General features: G+C 44.3%; 1 protein-coding gene across 1 annotated transcript; it reads right to left on the bottom strand.

The window, feature by feature from the left end:
- Positions 1–1772: 1772 nt before the first annotated feature.
- Positions 1773–18538, bottom strand: keap1a (kelch-like ECH-associated protein 1a). Its single transcript, XM_071387598.1, is given in 21 exon segments — positions 1773–3469; positions 3513–3578; positions 3719–3801; positions 3803–3827; positions 3829–3863; positions 3911–4004; positions 4006–4053; positions 4055–4138; positions 4990–5158; positions 5161–5417; positions 5560–5669; positions 5792–5938; positions 6076–6168; positions 12508–12545; positions 12548–12594; positions 12596–12643; positions 12797–12938; positions 12941–12962; positions 13188–13398; positions 13654–14206; positions 18199–18538. Coding segments are annotated over 20 exon segments (1869 nt in total). The 5' UTR covers positions 13695–14206; positions 18199–18538; the 3' UTR covers positions 1773–3360.
- Positions 18539–24729: the final 6191 nt, after the last annotated feature.

Raw genomic sequence — 24729 nt, 5'->3', positions numbered from 1 at the left:
CCTCCTTCCACTTCCCCTCCTTCACCTCCATTTCTGCTCCTTCCACCGCCCCCTCTTCTCCCTTTCCTCCTTCCACCTCCTCCCTCCACCTCTCCCTTTCCTCCTTCCACCTCCTCCCTCTCCCTTTCCTCCTTCATTTCTGCTCCTTCCCCCTCTTCTCCTTCCACCTCCTCCCCCTCTTCTCCTTTTACCTCCTCCCTCTCTACTCCTTTCACCTCCTCCCTCTCTATTCCTTTCACCTCCTCCCTCTCTATTCCTTTCACCTCCTCCCTCTATTCCTTTCACCTCCTCCCTCTATTCCTTTCACCTCCTCCCTCTCTATTCCTTTCACCTCCTCCCTCTATTCCTTTCACCTCCTCCCTCTCTATTCCTTTCACCTCCTCCCTCTATTCCTTTCACCTCCCTCTCTACTCATTCCACCTCCTCCCTCTCTATTCCTTTCACCTCCTCCCTCTCTATTCCTTTCACCTCCTCCCTCTATTCCTTTCACTTCCTCCCTCTCTACTCATTCCACCTCCCATTTCTTCTCCCCCTCTCCTCATTCCACCTCCCCTCTCTCTACTCATTCCACCTCCCCTCTCTCTACTCATTCCACCTCCCTCTGCTCCTCCCACCTCCCTCTGCTCCTCCCACCCCCCCTCCATCTCCACTCCTTCCACCTCCTCCATCTCTGCTCCTCCCACCTCCCCCTCTTCTCCATTCACCTCCTCCCCCTCTTCTCCATTCACCCCCTCCCCCTCTTCTCCATTCACCTCCTCCCTCTCTACTCCTTTCACCTCCTCCCTCTATTCCTTTCACCTCCTCCCTCTCTACTCATTCCACCTCACATTTATTCTCCCCCTCTCCTCATTCCACCTCCTCTCTCTACTCATTCCACCTCCCTCTGCTCCTCCCAACTCCTCCATCTCTGCTCCTCCCACCTCCCTCTCTGCTCCTTCAACCTCCTTCTCTGCTCCTTCCACCTCCCTCTCTGCTCCTTCAACCTCCCTCTCTGCTCCTTCCACCTCCCTCTCTGCTCCTTCCACCTCCCTCTCTGCTCCTTCCACCTCTCTCTCTGCTCCCACCTCATCTCCCTCTCCTCCTTCCATTTCCACTGCCTTTCAGTCAAATATACAAACTTTTAGTGCTCATCTTTCCCCTCTTATCAGGGACTGATTCAGATCTCAGGTGTGAGACCTGGACAGCAGGTGAACACTGCCCTGGCAGTACTGGAGACCTGGAGGTTTGGATGTGAATATGCCTGACCCTAAAGACTCCTACTGAACACACACAGAGATATCAGCTAGCACAGAGGGGGAGGGGTCACACATACAGAGATAAGTAAACAGTTGTCTGACGTAAACCAGTGGTGACTAATGCAGTGATGTCTACTAAACAGTCCTGTGGCCATGGTTAGAATACAGAATGAACAACACACTTGAATGTGCCCTGTTATGTGTTTTCTGTTATGTGGCCTGTTGTGTTCTCATCCCTCTAGTCTTTGGTAGTAGTCTTCCTCCACCTAGTGGTGGTTAACCAACATGCTCCCACAGTGACTAGGCTCTACTACAGTGCAGCAAGAGAAATGAACCACAAGTTTTAATACATATGGGCCCTGGTCAAAAGTAGGGCACTATAAAGGGAATAGGGTGCCATTTGTAACACAAACTATGTGAGGTCAGAGAGAGAACTGTCTTCATTTCAGCTTCTCTGGAGCCTCCTCTAATGATGTGGGCAAGACAACAGTATGTGAACTATAATAAGGTGCACTTGGATTATGAAAACACTGCATGTGAAAAACTGCTAGAGTTATGGTCAGAGTTGTCGATAGAGAGAGGGGACATGATGGCACAGTCAATTAGAAGAGTCTCTGAGATAAGTTCTGTAGCAATAGAGATCCCATTAAATTACTAGAGGGGCTATGTCATAAACCCTCAATGTTCCAGAATGGGGTGATCAGCCATTGTGGTCAAGGAGAAATCCAAACCAGCCTAATTGGAATGAATGGCAGTAAAGGCATAATCCTGGTTTTACTTATGCAGGAAAATTTAAGTAAGGCATGTGATATATTGGAAATGATGTAATAGAATTACTGTCAACCTAAAATATTGTCATATAATCATAAATACAATTTATGGGTTTTATACCATTTGCTGTAAAAAGCCACTAAAATATATGTAAACAGACCATAAATGTCTAAATTGTGTTTTCTTGGAAAGCTGAGAGTTCTATTATATGATGCAATATCAGTACTTGTTGCATTTATAACTTGTCTAAGTCCCATCATCAACTGATTTAAGACAGTGTATGGCTGTGGATTGACTGCATTGTTTAAATGGAATGTTGGCATATTGGCAGTTAATTTAAAACATTTATGGAATCAAACCTCTAAAACTACCTGGCAGGCTAACACACAGAGTGCAAATAAATTCTTCAAATTCATTATTTGACACTATCACAGCACTGGCAAACCATGGTTGACAAACTCCCTGACCAAAATGTCTGACCTTTATCCCATCATTTATTTATGTATTTGACATTTTGCAGGAGGAAATCTCTTGAGACGCACCATCTCGTTTTCAAGAGTCCAAATGAAAAAAACTAAACAATACTTAGAATAATATGGAAACTACTGTCTAATAATAACAAAAAATATATATATACAAAAAAACAACATGCATTAACAGAATTAAAAAGTTACAAATACTACTCCAACTACTAATAAAACTAAGTACCTATAATATATACATACAAATATCTTCACATGGTGATGTTTCTATTAGCTAGTTAAAAACAAACAGTTTTTTCTTAACATTTGAGAAATGACTTTCTTAAATTCACCGTTTTTTCTATAGGTACATAATTCCAGTCAGGGCCTTTGTATCTGAAAGATCTTACTCTAACCTCATGATGTACCCTTGGACTTTGTAATTGCTGCTGAAATAAGTCATGTCAGTCTGGTAAAGTTAGGTGTTCCTTAAATTTAAGTTGATACACTTAAAAATAAATTGTGACCAATGCAGTTGTCTTCTGTTTGGGAGTGACAGCCCATTTAGTGATTCAGACAATGTGTCTTATAATGGCATCATACGAAGGTTCATGTCCATTCTAGTATTCTAATTCCTAACTCTATGTCTGTAGCACCCTAATAATGGTGAGGTCACTTTGAAGTCATTGTGAGATCACTTCCTACTGACTCCACATATGAATGAGCAGAACAGACATTCCTGATTAATGCAAACTTTGTGGCTTTGGACAAAAGTGATCTTAGACCTTGTCCTTTCTACTCATTCTAATTCTATTGCAACAAGTCCTGCTCTGCCGCCATGTTGAGTCAGATATAAAAAGAGTTATGATGAGTCATGTCTCCTCGCTCTAACTCTATGTCACTTCCTCTTCTTCCTCCTCGGGCAGGTTGCCAGGGCAGGGCTCCATTGTTACTGCGGCGGCCATTCCACTGCGTCCTAGCAACACTGGCTGGTGTCAGGGCGGTAACTCTCAACACTGGCTGGTGTCAGGGCGGTAACTCTCAGCACTGGCTGGTGTCAGGGCAGTAACTCTCAACACTGGACAGAAACCCTGTGGCATTAAAACCACCAGGAGGCAGGAGGGAGGGAGGGAGGAGGAGAGAAAGGGAAACAGGATGAGTGAATCCAAGGCTCAGGAGGAGCAACATGGTATCTGGTTCTAAAGTTGGCCAAACTCTCCAGAGAGATGGCAGGTTTCTCCAGACTCACCCAGTATGAAGATGCGTCCCTGGTAGATGGTGACCCCGTGAGCGCTGCGTCAGTGCTGCATGGAGGCCACTGGCTCCCACACATACTCTGGTTACACTGTACCTCTCCATGGAGCTGAGCATGACCGTCATACCCTCCTACTGCATACTGCATACGAGTCCACACACACAGAGGGAGAAACGTTATCCACACACTTTGACAGGTGTATACACACACACACACCGTCCGCTGCGTACAGTAGTCATGGGGGCCAGTTGGTGCCAGGTGTTGGAGCCGGGGTGGAACCTCTGCTCTGTTCCAGCGGTTCTGGCCATCGAACCCCCCCACCACGTAGAGAACCCCCACAACCTGCTACCCCCGCTCCCAGATGGGCAACTGACACGGGGCTCACAAACACCCAGCAGTTCGCCTCTGGGTCATACCTGGCGGAGAGAGAGAAAATGTATGGTGGTTGTTGCCTTAAAGCTGCAATGTGTAACTTTTTAGGCGTGCCCGACCAAATTCACATAGAAATGCCAGTTAAAGAAAGCAAATCTAAGAAGCAGTAGATCTGCTCTATGTGTGTTATTTCTATGCTTCCCTGTCTTAAGTTTCGCTTTTGCATCTTTTACTTTGGGTTTTGTACACCAGCTTCGAACAGCTGAAAATACAATATTTTTGGTTATGTAAAATATATTTCACAGCGGTTTAGATGGTACAATGATTCTCTACACTATACTTGCTTGTTTTGTCACATAAATTGAAATTAGGCAAACTATTAGAATTTCTGCAATCAGGAAATGGTGGAGCGATTTCTGCATAGTGCAACTTTAATGCTCATCATCATGACCTGAGTGCATGGAACTGTAGGAGCTATCAGAGTGTGAGTTTGATAGTATAACTAACTCATTGTATAGGAGCCAGGTAACGTACAGTGGATTAACTAAAGCTGCCAGCTTTGTGCAGTGTCTAGTAACACGCTGTGTGAGAGAGCAGCGGAGAGGCAAGGGTGGATGGATGGAAGGAAGGAGGGAAGGTAGGAAGATAGAAAAAAAAGGCAGGAAGGACACATCTCTGAGGTATTCTACCAGAGCCATGGGTCCTGTAACAACATTCCGGTGAAGACGATTCCCTACCTGTTAGCCGCTCAGCAGCGAGTTGTGAAGCATTCCCAACCAGATTGACATTCCTTGGAAGTGGGTACCAACACAGCCGGACCAAAGGATGTCACACTAATTAGTCAGGAATTTCTACATTATCTGGGAAATTTACACTACCCTCTCTCTCTCCTCACCTCTCCACAGTGTTATGATGTGTGGATCCCTGGGACCCCCCCACGGCGTAAATGCTCCCGTCCACCACGGCCACCCCCACCCTGTTCCTGGGGGTGTTCAGGGAAGCGTGCTGACTCCACTGATTGGTCATGGGGTTGTAACAGCACAGGGAACTGGACTCAGTGTTTTCTGTAGAGACAGGTTCCTGCCTCCCACCTGAGGATGAGGAAAAGAGGGAGAGAGAGAGAGAGGGAGGGAAGGATGAGAGGCGTTAGGTAGACCTACAAGGCCGTATAAAGCAAGGTGTGTGCGTGCGTTCGTGTAGAGCAGGCCAAACAGCACACAGGAGCCCAGGCCACTGCAGGGAGAGCCCATGTCAGCTAGCTTCAGCCAGACGTTCCTACCAGGGTCATAGGCCTCCATAGAAGACAGAAAGTGCTGCCGATACCTGGGATGGAACACAGGTAGGATCAGACAGTACATAACCGTATCAGGATTATATCATCATACTCGTATGATATCATATCATCCAATTATCTCATTGTATCGTATCCTACTACATCCCATCCCATCATATGTTTGTAGACTACCCTCCGGCTACGTAGATAAGCTGTGTTCCATGGTGAGGCGCAGGGGGGAGGGGCTTCCTCAATGCTATTTCCTGGAATATCTTCGACAGGAAGTCTCTACAGGAGTTGGCCTGGAATGAAGGAACATGAAAATAGAAAAATTATTGAATTTGGTATTCCTCAATCTAACAATCAATCCCAGCAGCCGGTCATAGATAAATAGATGACATAGGTTTCATAGATAGAGACTTGCCTTGCTGAGGATGGGGCAGGACTGGAGCTGTATCTTGATGAACTTGGGAGGCAGAGCGTAGACGTGGAGAGCATTGAGGAGGGCGTGGAGATACGGAGCTCTGCTCTCCACGTCCCATCGCACCCAGTCTGTACAAGCCTTGTACACCTGACATCAAGGAGCTCATGGTCACACTTTGGCAGACAGTTTTCTTGATTTTCACATAGAAATATGCATATAAGTGAAGTATATAAATATACACCTCAGGATAAACAATGTATATAGAATATAAATCAAATCCATACCTCTGACTCACAGAGCACCTTGAGGCTGTCCTGGCTGATGAGCTCCAACAGCTGACAGTGAGGGAGACTGAATAACTCCTCCTCTTTGGTTACCTGGGGTAGGGACAAATACACACAGTCAACACACGTCACATGCTCACCAACACAGTCCATCAAAGCAATTCTATGTCCGACTAAGCGCACTGTTTTTGTCTATAAAGAACAGGTGACGTCAGGGGACCCTTCACCAAACAGTTGGACTTCTCATGGTCTTATACAACATTGATAAAACTTACCAACCGTAGCTTTTTAACGACGTGTCTCTTGTACACGTACTGCTTAACTGAGATGTGTGTGTATAAGCCTCAAAGTGCATCATATCTGAACAGGTATCGTTTCAGAATGAGGGGTGCTGTTGCTCTGCTGGTGTTGCTGTTCTGTCTGTCTGGGGCATGGGCTCAGGAGGAGAGTGGAGGGGTCAGAGAGAGTGACATCACTCAACAGGGACACAGTGCAGTGAGAGAGAGCAGGAGAGTGAGGTTCAGATGGAGAGATGACCAACGAACAGACGACCTCACCTGACATCTGGACTGAGATGAAGGCGCTGAGAGACATGGTGCACAACCTGGGAACCATCGTGGTGGAGCAGAGAGAGAAGCTGAGGAACATGGAAGTCAGAGTGACAACCAATGAGGGTGGGGTATAGAAACAGAATAACACAGTGGTGGACCTTAGAAGCCACCATGGCGAAGATGAAGATAAAGGACACAGGTGATTTAACAGGTATGTTTGTAAAGGTGTAAATTGAAGGAAATAAGTCAGTCACAGCGTCCCACTGTTTATAATGACTTGAGGAAGGGTTAACATTGTTTCATGTTGGATGTAAAGTTACTGGTGACTCTTAGTGTGAATATGTCTGTTGTTTTCAGGCCTGGAGGCCAGACTGAGTGCCAGTGAGAGCTGACGAGGGCAGCTGTAGTTATAGTAAAACGGATGTAAACAACATTGCTTTTGAGTTGGGGGATCAGTTCATTTCACAAAATCTACATTGCTGCAGAATTCACTGTTGCACAAATATAATGTATTGAATACCATTGAGAGCCTGTGAACCATAACATATACTGTCATTTGCACTCTGAGAATAGAAGAATTATGTAAATGTATCATCAAGTAATTCTACTGTTTTCTCTGCTGGTTTGAGCCACAATGGACCTGTAGGCCCCTTCAATAATGTCACCACCCCGGTCTACACCAGAGTCATCACCAACATCGGCGAGGCCTACGACCCAACAACAGGTAGTCACTTTGTGGCCCAACCATATAGACTGTTTTTGATTTACTTTAGTCTTGGAGTTCAAGCGTGTATGCAAAATGTTCTTGTCCTCTGCTCCAGGTATCTCCACACCACCAGTAAGAGGAGTGTACTAGAGATTCACTGCCATTAACACATTTTACATTGCCTTCAAAAACTATTCACACCCCTATACTTTTTCCACATTTTGTTGTGTTACGGCCTAAATAAGTGTGATTTTGTTTGTAGAACGTTTTTCAAAATTAATTTAAAAAATGAAAAGCTTAAATGTCTTGAGTCATTAATTGAGTCATTAAGTAATCAACCCTTCCTTATCAACCCTTCCTTATGGCAAGCTTAAATGAGTTCAGGAGTAAAGCTGTGCTTAACAAGTCACATAATAATTTGCATGGACTCACTCTGTGATCAATAGTGTTTAACATGATTTTTGAATGACTACCTCATCTCTATACCCCACACATACAGATAATTGTAAGGTCTCTCAATCGAATAGTGAATTTTAAGCACAGATTCAACCAAAGACCAGGGAGGTTTTTAATGTTCGCAAAGAAGGGCACCGATTGGTAGATGTGTAAAAAAAAAATAAAAAGCAGATGCTGGATATCACTTTGAGCATGGTGAAGTAATTAATTAGGCTTTGGATGGTGTATCAATACACCCAGTCACTACAAAGATACACGCGTCCTTCCTAACTCAGTTGCCAGAGAGGAAGGAAATTGCTCAGGGGTTTCACCATGAAACCAATGGGGATTTTTAACAGTTAGAGTGATAGGCTGTGATATGAGAAAACTGAGGATGGATCAACAGCATTGTATTTACTCCACAATAGTGACCTAAATGACAGAGTGAAAAAAGGAATCCTGTACAGAATAAAAAATATTCCAAAACATGCATCCTGTTTGCAACAAGGCAAGTCCTGAATACAAAGCGTTATGTTTGGGGCAAAGCCATCACTGAGAACCACTCTCATATTGTCATGCATGGTGGTGGCTTCATCATGTTATGGGTATGCTTGTCATCGGCAAGGACTATGTCTTTTTTTTGGATAAAACAAAAAACGGAATAGAGTTAAGCACAGGCAAAATCCTAGAGGAAAACCTGTCTCAGTCTTCTTTCCAACAGACACTGGGAGATAAATTCACCTTTCAGCAGGACAATAACCTAAAATACAAGGCCAAATCTACACTGCAGTTGCTTACCAAGATTACATCAAATGTTCCTGAGTGGTCTAGTTACAGTTTTGACTAAAGATCGTCTTAAATCTATGGCAAGATTTGAAAATGGCTTTCTAGCAATGATCAATAACCAACTTGACAGTGCTTGAAGAACCTTTCAAAAGAATAGAAATGGACAAATATTGTACAATCCAGGTGTGCAAAGCACTTAGAGACTTACCCCAAAAGACTTACAGCTGGAATCACTGCCAAAGATTTTTCTAACAGATATTCTCTCAGGGGGGTGAATACTTATCTAATCAAGATAGTGTTTCATTTTTTATATAAACTCAGCAAAAAGAGAAACGTCCTCTCAGTGTCAACTGCATTTATTTTCAGCAAACTTAACATGTGTAAATATTTTTATGAATATAGAACAAGATTTAACAACAGACAAACTGAACAAGTTCCACAGACATGTGACTAACAGAAATGGAATAATGTGTCCCTGAAAAAAAGGGCGGGTCAAAATCAAAAGTAACCATCAGTATCTGGTGTGGCCACCAGCTGCATTAAGTACTGCAGTGCATCTCCTCCTCATAGACTGCACCAGATGTGCCAGTTCTTGCTGTGAGATGTTACCCCACTCTTCCACCAAGGCACCTGCAAGTTCCCAGACATTTCTGGGGGGAATGGCCCTAGCCCTCACCCTCCGATCAAACAGGTCCCAGACGTGCTCAATGGATTGAGATCCGGGCTCTTCGCTGGCCATGGCAGAACACTGACATTCCAGTCTTGCAGGAAATCACACACAGAACGAGCAGTATGGCTGGTGGTATTGTTGCTGGAGGGTCATGTCAGGATGAGCCTGCAGGAAGGCTACCACATGAGGGAGGAGGATGTCTTCCCTGTAACGCACAGCGCTGAGATTGCCTGCAATGACAACAAGCTCAGTCCGATGATGCTGTGACACACCGCTCTAGACCATGATGGACCCTCCACCTCCAAATCGATCCCGCTCCAGAGTACAGGCCTCGCTGTAACGCTCATTCCTTCGACAATAAACGCGAATCCGACAATGACCCCTGGTGAGACAAAACCGCGACTCGTCAGTGAAGAGCACTTTTTGCCAGTCTTGTCTGGTCCAGCGATGGTGGGTTTGTGCCCATAGGCAACGTTGTTGCCGGTGAGGTCTGGTGAGGACCTGCCTTGCAACAGGCCTACAGTCCAGCCTCTCTCAGCCTATTGCGGACAGTCTGAGCACTGATGGAGGGATTGTGCATTCCTGGTTTAACTCAGGCAGTTGTTGCCATCCTGTACCCGTCCCGCAGGGGTGATGTTCGGATGTACCGATCCTGTGCAGATGTTGTTACATGTGGTCTGCCACTGCGAGGATGATCAGCTGTCCGTCCTGTCTCCCTGTAGTGCTGTCTTAGGTGTCTCCCAGTACGGACATTGCAATTTATTGCCCTGGCCACATCTGCCGTCCTCATGCCTCCTTGCAGCATGTCTAAGGCACGTTCACGCAGATGAGCAGGGACCCTGGGCATCCTTCTTTTGGAGTCAGTAGAAAGGCCTCTTTAGTGTCCTAAGTTTTCATAACTGTGACCTTAATTGCCTACCGTCTGTAAGCTGTTAGTGTCTTAACGACCGTTGCACAGGTGCATGTTCATGAATTGTTTATGGTTCAATGAACAAGCATGGGAAACAGTGTTAAAACCCTTTACAATGGAAGATCTGTGAAGTTATTTGGATTTTTATGAATTATCTTTGAAAGACGGAGTCCTGAAAAAGGGACGTTTCTTTTTTTGCTGACTTTATATATTTTTTATAAATGTTAGAATTATTCTTGCACTTTGACAAGAGTATTTTGTGTAGATTGTTTACCAAAAATGACAATTAAATCAAATTTAAACCCACTTTAACAACAAAATGTGGAAAAAGTCAAGGGGTGTGAATATTTTCTGAAGGCACTGTACATGTACAAGAAAGGTCAGAGAATGTACAATTACGACTTCAAGCCTGACGATAAGCATACGCACATGTCTAATGCTTTCACTCTGGAACTGAGTGAAAACCAAAAGTTTTGAGAATGACACAAACATACATTTTCAAAGTCTGCTGCCTCAGTTTGTATGATGGCAATTTGCATATACTCCAGAATGTTATGAAGAGTGATCAGATGAATTGCAAAGTCACTCTTTGCCATGCAAATTAACTGACTCCCCAAAAAACATTTCCACTGCATTTCAACCCTGCCACAAAAGGACCAGCTGACATCATGTCAGTGATTCTCTCGTTAACACAGGTGTGAGTGTTGACGAGGACAAGGCTGGAGATCACTCTGTCATGCTGATTGAGTTCGAATAACAGACTGGAAGCTTCAAAAGGAGGGTGGTGCTTGGAATCATTGTTCTTCCTCTGTCAACCATGGTTACCTGCAAGGAAACACGTGCCGTCATCGCTTTGCACAAAAAGGGCTTCACAGGCAAGGATATTGCTGCTAGTAAGATTGCACCTAAATCAACCATTTATCAGATCATCAAGAACTTCAAGGAGAGCGGTTCAATTGTTATGAAGAAGGCTTCAGGGCACCCAAGAACGTCCAGCAAGCGCCAGGACCGTCTCCTAAAGTTGATTCAGCTGCGGGATCGGGGCACCACCAGTACAGAGCTTGCTCAGAAATGGCAGCAGGCAGGTGTGAGTGCATCTGCACGCACAGTGAGGCAAAGACTTTTGGAGGATGGCCTGGTGTCAAAGAAGGGCAGCAAAGAAGCCACTTCTCTCCAGGAAAAACATCAGGGACAGACTGATATTCTGCAAAAGGTATAGGGATTGGCCTGCTGAGGACTGGGGTAAAGTCATTTTCTCTGATGAATCCCCTTTCCGATTGTTTGGGGCATCTAGAATAAAGCTTGTCCGGAGAAGACAAGGTAAGCGCTACCATCAGTCCTGTGTCATGCCAACAGTAAAGCATCCTGAGACCATTCATGTGTGGGGTTGCTTCTCAGCCAAGGGAGTGGGCTCACTCACAATTTTGCCTAAGAACACAGCCATGAATAAAGAATGGTACCAACACATCCTCAGAGAGCAACTTCTCCCAACCATCCAGGAACAGTATGGTGACAAACAATGCCTTTTCCAGCATGATGGAGCACCTTGCCATAAGGCAAAAGTGATAACTAAGTGGCTTGGGTCCATGGCCAGGAAACTCCCCAGACCTTAATCCCATTGAGAACTTGTGGTCAATCCTCAAGAGGCAGGTGGACAAACAAAAACCCACCAATTCTGACAAACTCCAAGCATTGATTATGCAAGAATGGGCTGCCATCAGTCAGGATGTGGCCCAGAAGTTAATTGACATCATGCCAGGGCAAATTGCAGAGGTCTTGAAAAAGAAGTGTCAACACTGCATGACTCTGCATCAACTTCATGTAATTGTCAATAAAAGCCTTTGGCACTTATGAAATGCTTGTAATTATACTTCAGTATTCCATAGTAACATCTGACAAAAATATCTAAAGACACTGAGGCAGCAGACTTTGTGAAAATTAATTTTTGTGTCATTCTCAAATCTTTTGGCCACGACTGTACTGTGTAGATGTGCAACCCTACATTGTGGAAGCTCTGAGATTCCTACGAAAACCATAACCCCTTCAGTGGCTTCCTGCTCTTCACAGTGTGAGAACATCATGGATGCTGTAATGGTCTCTAGTAAAGAGTCTGTATGTCAGGGCCTCTTCCAAAATGATTCTTCTAACATCTATCAACAAAAGGCAGAACCGTCTTTGTCTCGTTGATGTTTTAGTCTTTATGACATCGTGTTAAAATAGCTCATGTGTACAGCAATATGACAGCTGCTTGACAGACAACAACATTATTTTGACCCAAATCTGAAAGGTTACTTCAGGTCACTTCAGACACATAGCCAGCAATTTTGGCTACATTATTTGAGTGAGATACAAAGTGTGTGTGTGTGGTTTCTACCTCGTTAAAGTGTGTATTGATGTACTCGCTGCTCCTCAGGTGCAGCCAATCTCCTCAGCGAAGCCGATCACGTTGGCCGGCTTCAAGTTTAGTGAGGTAGTCACAGCAAGCCTTAGCCACGTCTTCTATCTGGTACCTGACAGACACACAGACATTTTAGACATGTTCAATGAGGTAGTCACAACATGCCTTAAAAGGTACAGAAGGATTCGTCATTTAAGACACCAGGAAGAACTTTATATGTAGACCATCTACCAGTCCAATTATTTATGTCACCACATACTCTTACCTCATGGCAGCCAGTAGGACGTGCAGCACACACTTCTCCCCCACGGTGATGCGTGAGGTGTAGGCGAAGTCAATGAGCCTCCCTACCACCAGGGGGCAGACATCACGTAACGTCACCTCAGAGGCATGGCACTCCTTAAAGCTGCTTGCAGCACCACTTTATGCACCTGAGGTTGGGAGGGGAGGTGTGGCCAATCTTATACATGTGGGTGGGGGACAGGCTTTTACTCCAACCAAGCAGTAAAACTCCTGATTCAACTAATAAAGTATTTTACAGCCTTTTGCTTTGATAAGCAAACCTCAGGGGTAATGCACAAGGATAATGCTGTATTTTACAGTCAAGTATCCCGTTATACAGCTTTATAAGTAGGAACAAAGAGCAGCCCTCTCACCTTGAAGTCGGCGGTCGTGTCCTTATAGGTGACGTGTAGAGTGATGTCACACAGCATCTCGTGCCTTCTGAAGTCCTCCATGGCCTGCAGGGCTCTGGAGGGGTGGGTCTCTATGGTGTAGTCCAGGTACCCAGACCCCCGCATCGACGGCACCGCGATGGCAGAGAAATCCGCATCCCTGGTGAGGAGCTTCTTCCTGGGGCACAGCATCCTGACCGATTTGGGGGGGTGGGGTTGTCTGTCTTAGGGACTGATTAACCAATCAATGGACTAAGCATTGATTTCCCCTGAATTCCCCAAGTCGACTTTTGCACCCGATTAATCCTCTTTGAATGATTGTGACAGTGCATAGTCACTCAACACGTGATACTTATCGATATTACTAAACGTTCAGGAGGAGTGTGGGTTTTCCCACGCAGTATCTGTTACTACAAATCAAAGTCCTACACAAGTAACAGCCACGTACCCCTCCATTTGTCCGATTTGATGATTATAACTTCCATCCATCACTGTTGGCAGTACTTCCTCCAGAGTCAATGTGTTGATAATATTGTCACCTCTCTAGCATAGCCATCTAGTGACTAGCCTGTTACAACACACACATAATCTACGCTAGTCAGTCAGATATCAGAAGAAACCGGTCATGTTGCTGAGATTACGGATTTCACCCAAAGACTTCTAGTTCAGTCCAGCAATTCCGTATTCAGTCCAAAGATTCCAATTTTAGTCCAGAAATGCCTAAATTAGTCTGTGATATTTCAGCTTTTGGTCCTGATATTCCTGGTTTAAGAACTATTCCTATTTCGTCCATGTAGTTCTAGTTTAGTCCAGAGATTCCATCTTTAGAGCAGATATTCCTGATTTAGTCCATGAGATTCCAGCTTGGTCCTTTGGTGTTGGGCCTCCAGTTCTGGGGTTCAGGAATGAATCATTGGTTGGTCATTCTTCACTTGTTGTCCTCTAAATCCATTATGTCCAAGATAGATAACATCAGGGATGATCTGGTGGCTTCTGTTTGTCTGGGAGCAAATTAAGACAATATAGTCATTAGGAGAGGCAGCATGTGTGTATCCAATGGAGAGAGTGTGTATATATATCAAAATGTTTTAACCCCCCCCCACACACACACCACTGTCAACAGACCTAGGACTGTGATGATTATGGAATTATGTGTAAAGATTCATTGTCGTGCAAATGACCACGGTTATTGTCATAATTGTAATTTTGGTTAAAATGGTTTTGAGCTTGTAACATATCCTTTAAAATTAGCTTTTGCATACCTAATGAATAGAACACAGCATTGGTGACACCCCTATCTCAAAAACAAATGGTTTTAAACTTCTGGATATTAAGCTGTTCTGCTCGTAAAATGATTACCAACTTCATGTGCATTTTAAAAAACGTAGCATGCAACAATTTCTAAGATTTTACTGAGTTACAGTTCATTTAAGAAAATCAGTCAATTGAAATAAATTAATCAGGCCCTAATCTATGGATTTCACATGACTGGGTATACAAATATTGCATCTGTTGGTCACAGATTCCTTTAAAAAAATAGCTATGGGTCGTGGATCAGAAAACCAGTCAATATCTGGTGTGACCACCATTTGCCTCATGCAGCGTGACACATCTCCTTCGCATAGAGTTGATCAGCCTGTTGATTTTGGCCTGTAGTCCCACTCCTCTTCAATGGCTGTGCGAAGTTGCTGGATATTGGCGGGAACTGGAACATGCTGTCATACACATCGATCCAGAGCATCCCAAACAGGCTCAATGGGTGACATGTCTGGTGAGTATGCAGGCCACGGAAGAACTGGGACATTTTCAGCTTCCAGGAATTGTGTACAGATCCTTGCGAAATGGGGATGTGCATTATCATGCTGAAACATGAGGTGATGGTGCCAGATGAATGGCACGACAATGGGCCTCTCTTCACAACGTTGACTACAGCAAACTGCTCGCACACACAACACCATCTGCCCGGTAAAATTGAAACCGGGATTCATCCGTGAAGAGCACACTTCTCCAGCGTGCCAGTGGCCATCGAAGGTGAGCATTTTCCCACTGAAGTCGGTTTCGACACCAAACTGCAGTCAGGTCAAGACCCTTGTGAGGAAGATGAGCACGCAGATGAGCTTCACAGAGACGGTTTCTGACAGTTTGTGCAGAAGTCTTTCGATTGTGCAAACCCACAGTTTCATCAGCTGTGCGGGTGGCTGGTCTCAGACGATCCCGCAGGTGAAGAAGCCGGATGTGGAGGTCCTGGCCTGGCGTGGTTATACCTGGTCTGAGGTTGTGAGGCTGGTTGGACGTACTGACAAATTCTCTGAAATGACAGCTCGGGTGGACATTCCTGCAGTCAGCATGCCAATTGAATGCTCCCTCAAAACTTGAGACATCTGTGGCATTGTGTTGTGACAAAACTGTACTTTTTAGAGTGGCCTTTTATTGTCCCCAGCACAAGGTGCACCTGTGTAATAAGTATGCTGTTTAATCAGCTTCTTGATATGCCACACCTGTCAGGTGGATGGATTATCTTGGCAAAGGAGAAATGCTCACTAACCGGGATGTAGACAAATTTGTGCACAAAATTTGAGAGAAATAAGCTTTTTGTGCGTATGGAACATTTCTGGGATCTTTTATTTCAGCTCATGAAAGATGGGACCAACACTTTTCATGTTGAGATTATATTTTTGTTCAGTATAAATGTGAAAAATTGCTATTGGGTAAACTATATGAGACCTCGAGCATAGTTTCACTTCCTTAAGGTTTATAAATAGACGAGGACAAACAATCATATCAGAAATGACATAGGCCTAGTGTAGTGTGAGTGTGTCACCCTACAGCTAGCCTGATCACAAGTCACAAGACCTAAACCCACCAGCCAGGAGAGAGGGGGGGGGGGGGGTGAGAGAGAGAAAGGGGGGGAAGAGTGGTGAATGGCAAAAAGAGAGAGATAAGGGATAGAAAAAGAGCAGGAGTGAGAGAAAGAGACCTTCACCCCCCCCCCACCCACTACCTCCTATTAAAAGGTCCATTGTCTTGAGCTGTGTTCCCTGGTACTGAACTCCTGATCTGGCTAAAGGGGTTTTACACACCAAACTAACCCTGTCGACACAGCAAATAAGCGTACAGTCCACAGCAGACAGTGTGAAAAATCTGCAGAACTACTGAAACAAAGTCACACTGCTGACTTACAGTACCAGTCAAAAGTTTGGACGTACCTACTCATTCAAGGGTTTTTCTTTATTTTGACTAGAATAATAGTGAAGACATAAAACTATGAAATAACACATATGGAATCATGTAGTAACAAAAAGTGTTAAACAAATCAAAATTGATTTTATATTTTATATTCTTCAAAAGTAGCCACCTTTTGACAGCTTTGCACACTATTGGCATTGTCTCAACCAGCTTCATGAGGAATGCTTTTCCAACAGTCTTGAAGGAGTTCCAACATATGCAGAGCACTTGTTGGCTGCTTTTCCTTCACTCTGCGGTCCAACTCATCCCAAACCATCTCCATTGGGTTGAGATCAGATGATTGTGGAGGCCAGGTCATCTGATGCAGCGCTACATCACTGTCCTTCTTGGTCAAATAGCCCTTACACAGCCTGGAGGTGTGTTGGGTCATTGTCCCGTTGAAAAACAAATGAAAGTCCCACTAAGTGCAAACTAGATGGGATGGCGTATCGCTGCAGAATGCTGTGGTAGCCATGCTGGTATGCCTTGAATTCTAAATAAATCACAGACAGTGTCACCAGCAAAGCACCCCCACCCCATCACACCTCCTCCTCCATGCTTCACGGTGGGAACCACACATGTGGAGATTATCCGTTCACCTACTCCGCATCTCACAAAGACTAGGCGGTTGGAACCAAAAATCTCAAATTTGGACTCATCAGACCAAAGGACAGATTTCCACCGGTCTAACGTCCATTGCTTTTGTTTCTTGGCCCAAGCAAGTATTTTCTTCTTTCTGGTGTCCTCTAATAATGGTTTCTTTGCAGCAATTCAACCATGGCCTGATTCACGCAGTCTCTTCTGAATAGTTGATGATATGTGTCTGTTACTTGAAATCTGTGAAGCATTTATTTGGGCTGCAATCTAAGGTGCAGTTAACTCTAATGAACTTATCCTCTGCAGCAGTGGTAATTCTGGGTCTTCCTTTCCTGTGGCGGTCCTCATGAGAGCCAGTTTCATCATAGCGCTTGATGTTTGTGGCGACTGCACTTGAAGAAACTTTAAAAGTTCCTGAAATTTTCCGGATTGACTGACCTTTAGGTCTTAAAGTAATGATGGACTGTCGTTTCTCTTTGCTTTTTTGATCTGTTCTTGCCATAATATGGACTTGATTTTTTACCAAATAGGGCCATCTTCTGTATACCACCCCTACTTTGTCACACACAACTGATTGGCTCAAACGCATTAAGAAGGAAAGAAATTCCACAAATGTACTTTTAGCAAGGCACACTTGTTAATTGAAATTCATAAATAAATCAGCTATATTCCTGTTAGTGATAAACGTATTCCCTTGAGATTGTAGTTATTTATACTTATCAGAATGCTTATATAGACTTAGCTCTCAAACGAATAACTTTCTCAATTGTTATCGGCTTCAAGGGCCCCCTACGGGCTTGAACAACGAGGCTTCAGACCCTGTAAGCACCTGCATTAATCAGGCCCTGAATACACACTATGCAGCTGTTGCTAGAGCTCATTTTCACTGGCTGTCCACTGGTGGCAAAAACAACGATTGATAGGCAGCTTAAACTTCTTCAATTCAACCATTATTGCAATGCAATTCAACGTCAGCTTTCCAGGCAAGTCTAGATTGAGATATATGAGCGGGAGTTAGTCATATGTGGAGCTCATCTGCTTCTTAATCAGTTTTCACTTCCTTTTAGACTGCAGTGCATTCAACAACAATAGGACATGTCAAAGGTAAAATATTACACACATCAGACACTGATGTAGCCTAGCCCATCTGCTCAAATCATTAGATACTCACCTCCCCTGCTATATTATATTTTAGGCTACAGGGATTTATTCCAAAATAGTAGTTTCCAACTAGTGTTCTTTTCGTGGTTAAGGACACAGAAAACAATGTGGCTACGACACATTCGGCTCACTGACTGTCAGTATGGAAATCAGGCTGTCAAACTGCCGATGCAGTTGTCCTTTGATGACGCAACCGCGCAGGCCTTATGTCAGCACATAAATAAAACTTGCCACTTCACTTAATAAATGACATCGCACCTATTGAATAAAACAAGTGATATTTTTGGATACATTTTAGACACATTCAGATGAACAATACCTCGTTTGAAGCTGGCTCCTGTGCTGTGTGCACCTAAACGCGCATTGAATCAATGTCTATCCCACGTTGGTTCGACGTGGAAACAACGTTGATTCAACCAGTGTGTGCCCAGTGGGAATAATGACAATTTATTCTGAGAGCCACATACACAGAGTGTACAAAACATTAGGAACACCTTCCTAATATTGAGTTGCACCCCCTTTTGCCCTGAGAACAGTCTAAATTCATTGGGGCATGGACTCTAGAAGGTGTCAAAAGCATTCCACAGGGATGCTGGCCCATTCTGTCATCATGAAGTGCTTGAGAGGCTAGTTAAGGATCATATCACCTCTACCTTGCCTGACCCTAGACCCACTTCAATTTGCTTACCGCCCCAATATATCCACAGACAATGCAATCATCATCGCACTGCACACTGCCCTATCCCATCTGGACAAGAGGAATACCTACGTCAGAATACTGTTCATTGACTTTAGCTCAGCATTCAACACCATAGTACCCTCCAAGCTCATCATTAAGCTCGGGACCCTCGGTCTGAACCCAGCCCTGTGCAACTGGGTCCTGGACTTCCTGACGGGCCGCCTCCAGGTGGTGGAGGTAGGAAACAACACCTCCACTTCGCTGATCCTCAACACAGGGGCCCCACAAGGGTGGGTGCTCAGCCCCCTCCTGTACTCCCTGTTCACCCATGACCGTGGGGCCACGCACGCCTCCAACTCAATCATCAAGTTTGCAGACAACACAACAGTAGTAGGCCTGATTACCAACAATGGCGAGACAGCGTACAGGGAGGAGGTGAGGCCCCTGGCGGAGTGGGGCCAGTCAAACAGCCTCTCCCTCAACGTCAACGAAACGAAGGAGCTGATCGTGGACTTCAGGAAACAACAGAGGGAGCACGCTCATATCCACATCGATGGGGCCACAGTAGAGAAGGTGGAATGCTTCAAGTTCCTCGGCATAGACATCACTGACAATCTGAAATGGACCAACCACACAGACAGTATGGTGATGAAGGAGCAAAAGCATCTCTTCAACCTCACTAGGCTAAAGAAATTTGGCTTGGCCCCTAAGACCCCCTGAAACTTTTGCAGATGCACAATTGAGAGCATCCTGTCGGGCTGTATCATCGCCTAGTACGGCAACTGCACTGCCCACAACCGCAGGGCTCTCCAGTGGGTGGTGCGGTCTGCCCAACACATCACCGGGGGCACACTGCCTGCCCAGCCAGGACACCTACAGCACCCGATGTCACAGGAAGGTGAAAAAGATCATCAAGGACATCAACCATCCGAGCCACGGCCTGTTCACCCCGCTATCATCCAGAATGCAAGGTCAGTACAGGTGCATCAAAGCTGGGACCGAGAGACTGAAAAACAGCTTCTATCTCAAGGCCATCAGACTGTTAAGTAGCCATCACTAGCTGGCTACCACCCTGTTACTCAACCCTGCACCTTAGAGGCTGCTACCCTATACACATAGACATGGAATCACTGGCCACTTTAATAATGGAACACTAGTCACTTTAATGACGTTTACACACTGCTCATCTCATCTACTCATCTCATATGTATATACTGTATTCTACTGTATTTTAGTCAATGCCACTCCGACATTGCTCATCTTAATTATGTATTTCTTAATTCCATTCTTTTACTTTTAGATTTGTGTATTGTTGTGAAATTTTAGATACTACTGCACTGTTGGAGCTAGGAACACAAACATTTCGCTACACCCGCAAAAACATCTGCTAAATATGTGTATGTGACCAATAAAATTTGATTTGATTTGAAGTCATACCACCTCTTCTGCCTCGGGGCTGGCCTGTTGCCCACATTGGCTGGCCAAATCCCTGTGGTGGCAAATGTCCCCAAGAGGGACATCCACTTCCTTATGGGTCTTTTTAGACATCTGAAACCAACAGGACGAATGTATTACACTACCACAAGAACAACAAGCAATACATAGCAAACCTAGCTAAAAAAAAGTCTGAAGAAAATCAGGTGGCACTAACTCTGAAAGCTCCCCCCATTGAAAGTGAATGCTACTGTAATGTTACCAAAGGATATGCGTACTGTAAGTTGTTTACATCAGTGGAGGCTCCTCAGAGGAGGAAGGGGAGGACCATCCTCCTCAGTGAATTTGATAAAAAAATATTTTTTTTTTGTTATAATTTTCAGATCAAACTATACTAAATATATTCACATGTCACCAAATAATTTATTAAAACACACTATTTTGCAATGAAGGTCTACAGTAGCCTCAACAGCACTCTGTAGGGTAGCACCATGGTGCAGCCAGAGGACTGCTGGCTTCCGTCCTCTTCTGGGTACGTTGACTTCATTACAAAGCCTAGGAGGCTCATGGTTCTCACCCCCATCCATAGACTTACACAGTAATTATGACAACTTCCGGAGGATGTCCTCCAACCTATCAGAGCTCTTGCAGCAATTAACTGACATGTTGTCCACCCAAACAAAGGATCAGAGAATTAATCTATTACTGAAAGCAGAAACTACAGCTAGCTAGCATTGCAGTTCATAAAATGTGGCGAGTAGTTGACTCAAATAGAGAGAAAGACAATAGTAGGACAGTTTTGAACAAATTAATTTATTCCAAAATTAAGGAGAAGCAAAAGAGAGAGAGTATTTTTTTTCACTTTCAATTTCACTTACTTAGCTAGGACATGCAGCTAGCTAGTTTAGCCAACTCAAACACCCTGCTCAAACAGTGGGATGCTATGTTAGCTAGCTGACTATGACTATCCAACACAACACTGGAACTCTTCCAAGTCAAGGTAAGCTTTTGGTTTTACTTATTTATTGCCACCAGGGCCCGCCGGTGTAAGGGCTAAACGACTTACTAACTGTAGACAAACTTTACTGAATGATTGTAGGGGGTTTTCTAGTGCGTTAGTTCTATCAGCTATGTTGACTATGATGTTACTTTAGCTAAATTTGTGACAATGATGTAGGCAGTGTCGTGACTTTACTTTCATTAATCTGATGACTGTTATTTATCTAATCAACTAACTATGTTTAATTGTTACCTGATTAAATGAATTATGTAACAATTAACTCATTAGGATTTGGGGCACCACGAGAGTGGTTCATTAAAAAGTTTCCATCTCCCGAATTCAACTCCAAAGGTCTTAACCTATTACATCCATAAACAGTCAACTTATTAATCCTAACCTAGTATCATATCATCATTCTGAACAGTCGAAACCTCCTGCATCTACAAAAACCCCAGTCTTACTTATGATTCAGAACTACACAAATTGGTTTAATTATTTATTTACTAGCTAACTAAATGGTAACACAGGATAAACATACACACTTAATACATTAGAAACAGGTCCCTAGTGGACTGACACAACATGACGGCTTGTTACAAAAGTCAAAAGGGAGAGTGAGAGAGAGAGGGACAGAGACATAATGCTTTGGTATATTTAGAAACTGCTCTCACAGTAATCATATACTTTGCACATGAACCACCACCCGTTTGAAGTAAGAAATCAAATTATGTATTTACATGTAAATGTCTTGGCTCGTCGTGGTTTTCTGTCAGAACTAGGCCTTCTTGGAAAGTGTGTTGGGCCTTTTTGCTGCATGCTTGTAAGGCTCTGATTGTCCAAAAGAGGTCCCCACCCGTCTTCTATTGTTGTTCTTCCATTCGTTCTGGAAGATGATTATTTGAATATAGGCTAGCCAGCCTTGCCAATGGATCCCAGTGGGGTGATGAGAGGATTAGAATATGATGGTTTGAAGAGAGTAATAGAATAGTCCCACTTAAATTCGCTTATCTAGATACTTTACTTAGGACAGCTAATCAGCCGTACCAGTGATTGTCCGCGAGGTGACGTTATCGTCTCTACCTCGTGTTGAGATTGAGTTCGAACCACTTTGGACGTGAGCTGCAGCTACACGTCTCTCTGGTCTGATATGTTAAATTCTTAACCCATTGTTTTATACAGTTCGTTGAAAATGGGCGGTTTGTGAGGCTGACCGCACTCAAGGGGGCAGTGACTACTTACTTGTACAAAGTTATAGAAACAATTTCCTCTAATACTTTCTAAGATTACATCCCCCTCTTAACAAAAACACTTTCATATTTTTTCATATTTCATACACAACATTGTATGAAACTTTGTTCATATATTGTATATACTGTTCAAATTACAGTATTTTCTTTATAACATTTTAATGCAACAAGAAGAAAAAATAACAACCGAAGTGACATTATTATTCTTTAGATCGCCACTGACCATTCCTCACATTCTATGTTAGAAAAATTGTTCCAGTATTCGCTTTAGAACATGTTAGAGTTTTGGCGGGAAAATGTCTATGAAACAAAGGCACATTCCTGTGTGAATTTGGAGATAGCTGAATGTTCTAATCCTTGATTTACAACAGAGTGTGAACTGTCAACCCCCCACCAGCTCTCTTCTCCACCCTCTGCGGGTGAGAGGGGGTCAGGCTGAAGTTATTTATTGCAAAGCTGATCTGACATATCTGGATCCCTACAGGACAGTCATGACAGATGGGTGTAGTGGTTATGATATGGTTTGGCTTAGAAAGGTTTTTTCGCCTGGTCAAATCAAATCAAATTTTATTTGTCACATACACATGGTTAGCAGATGTTAATGCAAGTGTAGCGAAATGCTTGTGCTTCTAGTTCTGACAATGCAGTAATAACCAACGAGTAATCTAACCTAACAATTCCACAACTACTACCTTATACACACAAGTGTAAAGGGATAAAGAATATGTACATAAAGATATATGAATGAGTGATGGTACAGAACGGCATGGCAAGATGCAGTAGATGGTATAGAGTACGGTATATACATATGAGATGAGTAATGTAGGGTATATAAACATAAAGTGGCATAGTTTAAAGTGGCTAGTGATACATGTATTACATAAAGATGGCAAGATGCAGTAGATGATATAGAGTACAGTATATACATATGCATATGAGATGAGTAATGTAGGGTATGTAAACATTATATTAAGTGGCATTGTTTAAAGTGGCTAGTGATACATTTTTACATAAATTTCCATCAATTCCCATTATTAAAGTGGCTGGAGTTGAGTCAGTATGTTGGCAGCGGCCACTAAATGTTAGTGGTGGCTGTTTAACAGTCTGATGGCCTTGAGATAGAAGCTGTTTTTCAGTCTCGGTCCCTGCTTTGATGCACCTGTACTGACCGCGCCTTCTGGATGATAGCGGGGTGAACAGGCAGTGGCTCGGGTGGTTGTTGTCCTTGATGATCTTTATGGCCTTCCTGTGACATCGGGTGGTGTAGGTGTCCTGGAGGGCAGGTAGTTTGCCCCCAGTGATGAGTTGTGCAGACCTCACTACCCTCTGGAGAGCCTTACGGTTGTGGGCGGAGCAGTTGCCGTACCAGGCGGTGATACAGCCCGACAGGATGCTCTCGATTGTGCATCTGTAGAAGTTTGTGAGTGCTTTTGCTGACAAGCCGAATTTCTTCAGCCTCCTGAGGTTGAAGAGGCGCTGCTGCGCCTTCTTCACAACGCTGTCTGTGTGGGTGGACCAATTCAGTTTGTCCGTGATGTGTACACCGAGGAACTTAAAACTTACTACCCTCTCCACTACTGTCCCGTCGATGTGGATAGGGGGGTGCTCCCGCTGCTGTTTCCTGAAGTCCACAATCATCTCCTTTGTTTTGTTGACGTTGAGTGTGAGGTTATTTTCCTGACACCACACTCCGAGGGCCCTCACCTCCTCCCTGTAGGCCGTCTCGTCGTTGTTGGTAATCAAGCCTACCACTGTAGTGTCGTCCGCAAACTTGATGATTGAGTTGGAGGCGTGCATGGCCACGCAGTCGTGGGTAAACAGGGAGTACAGGAGAGGGCTCAGAACGCACCCTTGTGGGGCCCCAGTGTTGAGGATCAGCGGGGTGGAGATGTTGTTACCTACCCTCACCACCTGGAGGCGGCCCGTCAGGAAGTCCAGTACCCAGTTGCACAGGGCGGGGTTGAGACCCAGGGTCTCGAGCTTGATGACGAGTTTGGAGGGTACTATGGTGTTAAATGCTGAGCTGTAGTCGATGAACAGCATTCTCACATAGGTATTCCTCTTGTCCAGATGGGTTAGGGCAGTGTGCAGTGTGGTTGCGATTACGTCATCTGTGGACCTATTGGGTCGGTAAGCAAATTGGAGTGGGTCTAGGGTGTCAGGTAGGGTGGAGGTGATATG

This window comes from Salvelinus alpinus, chromosome 38 (assembly GCF_045679555.1).
Source record: "Salvelinus alpinus chromosome 38, SLU_Salpinus.1, whole genome shotgun sequence".
Classification (NCBI taxonomy): Eukaryota; Metazoa; Chordata; class Actinopteri; order Salmoniformes; family Salmonidae; genus Salvelinus; species Salvelinus alpinus.
This window is presented reverse-complemented; position numbering and strand designations above follow the sequence as displayed.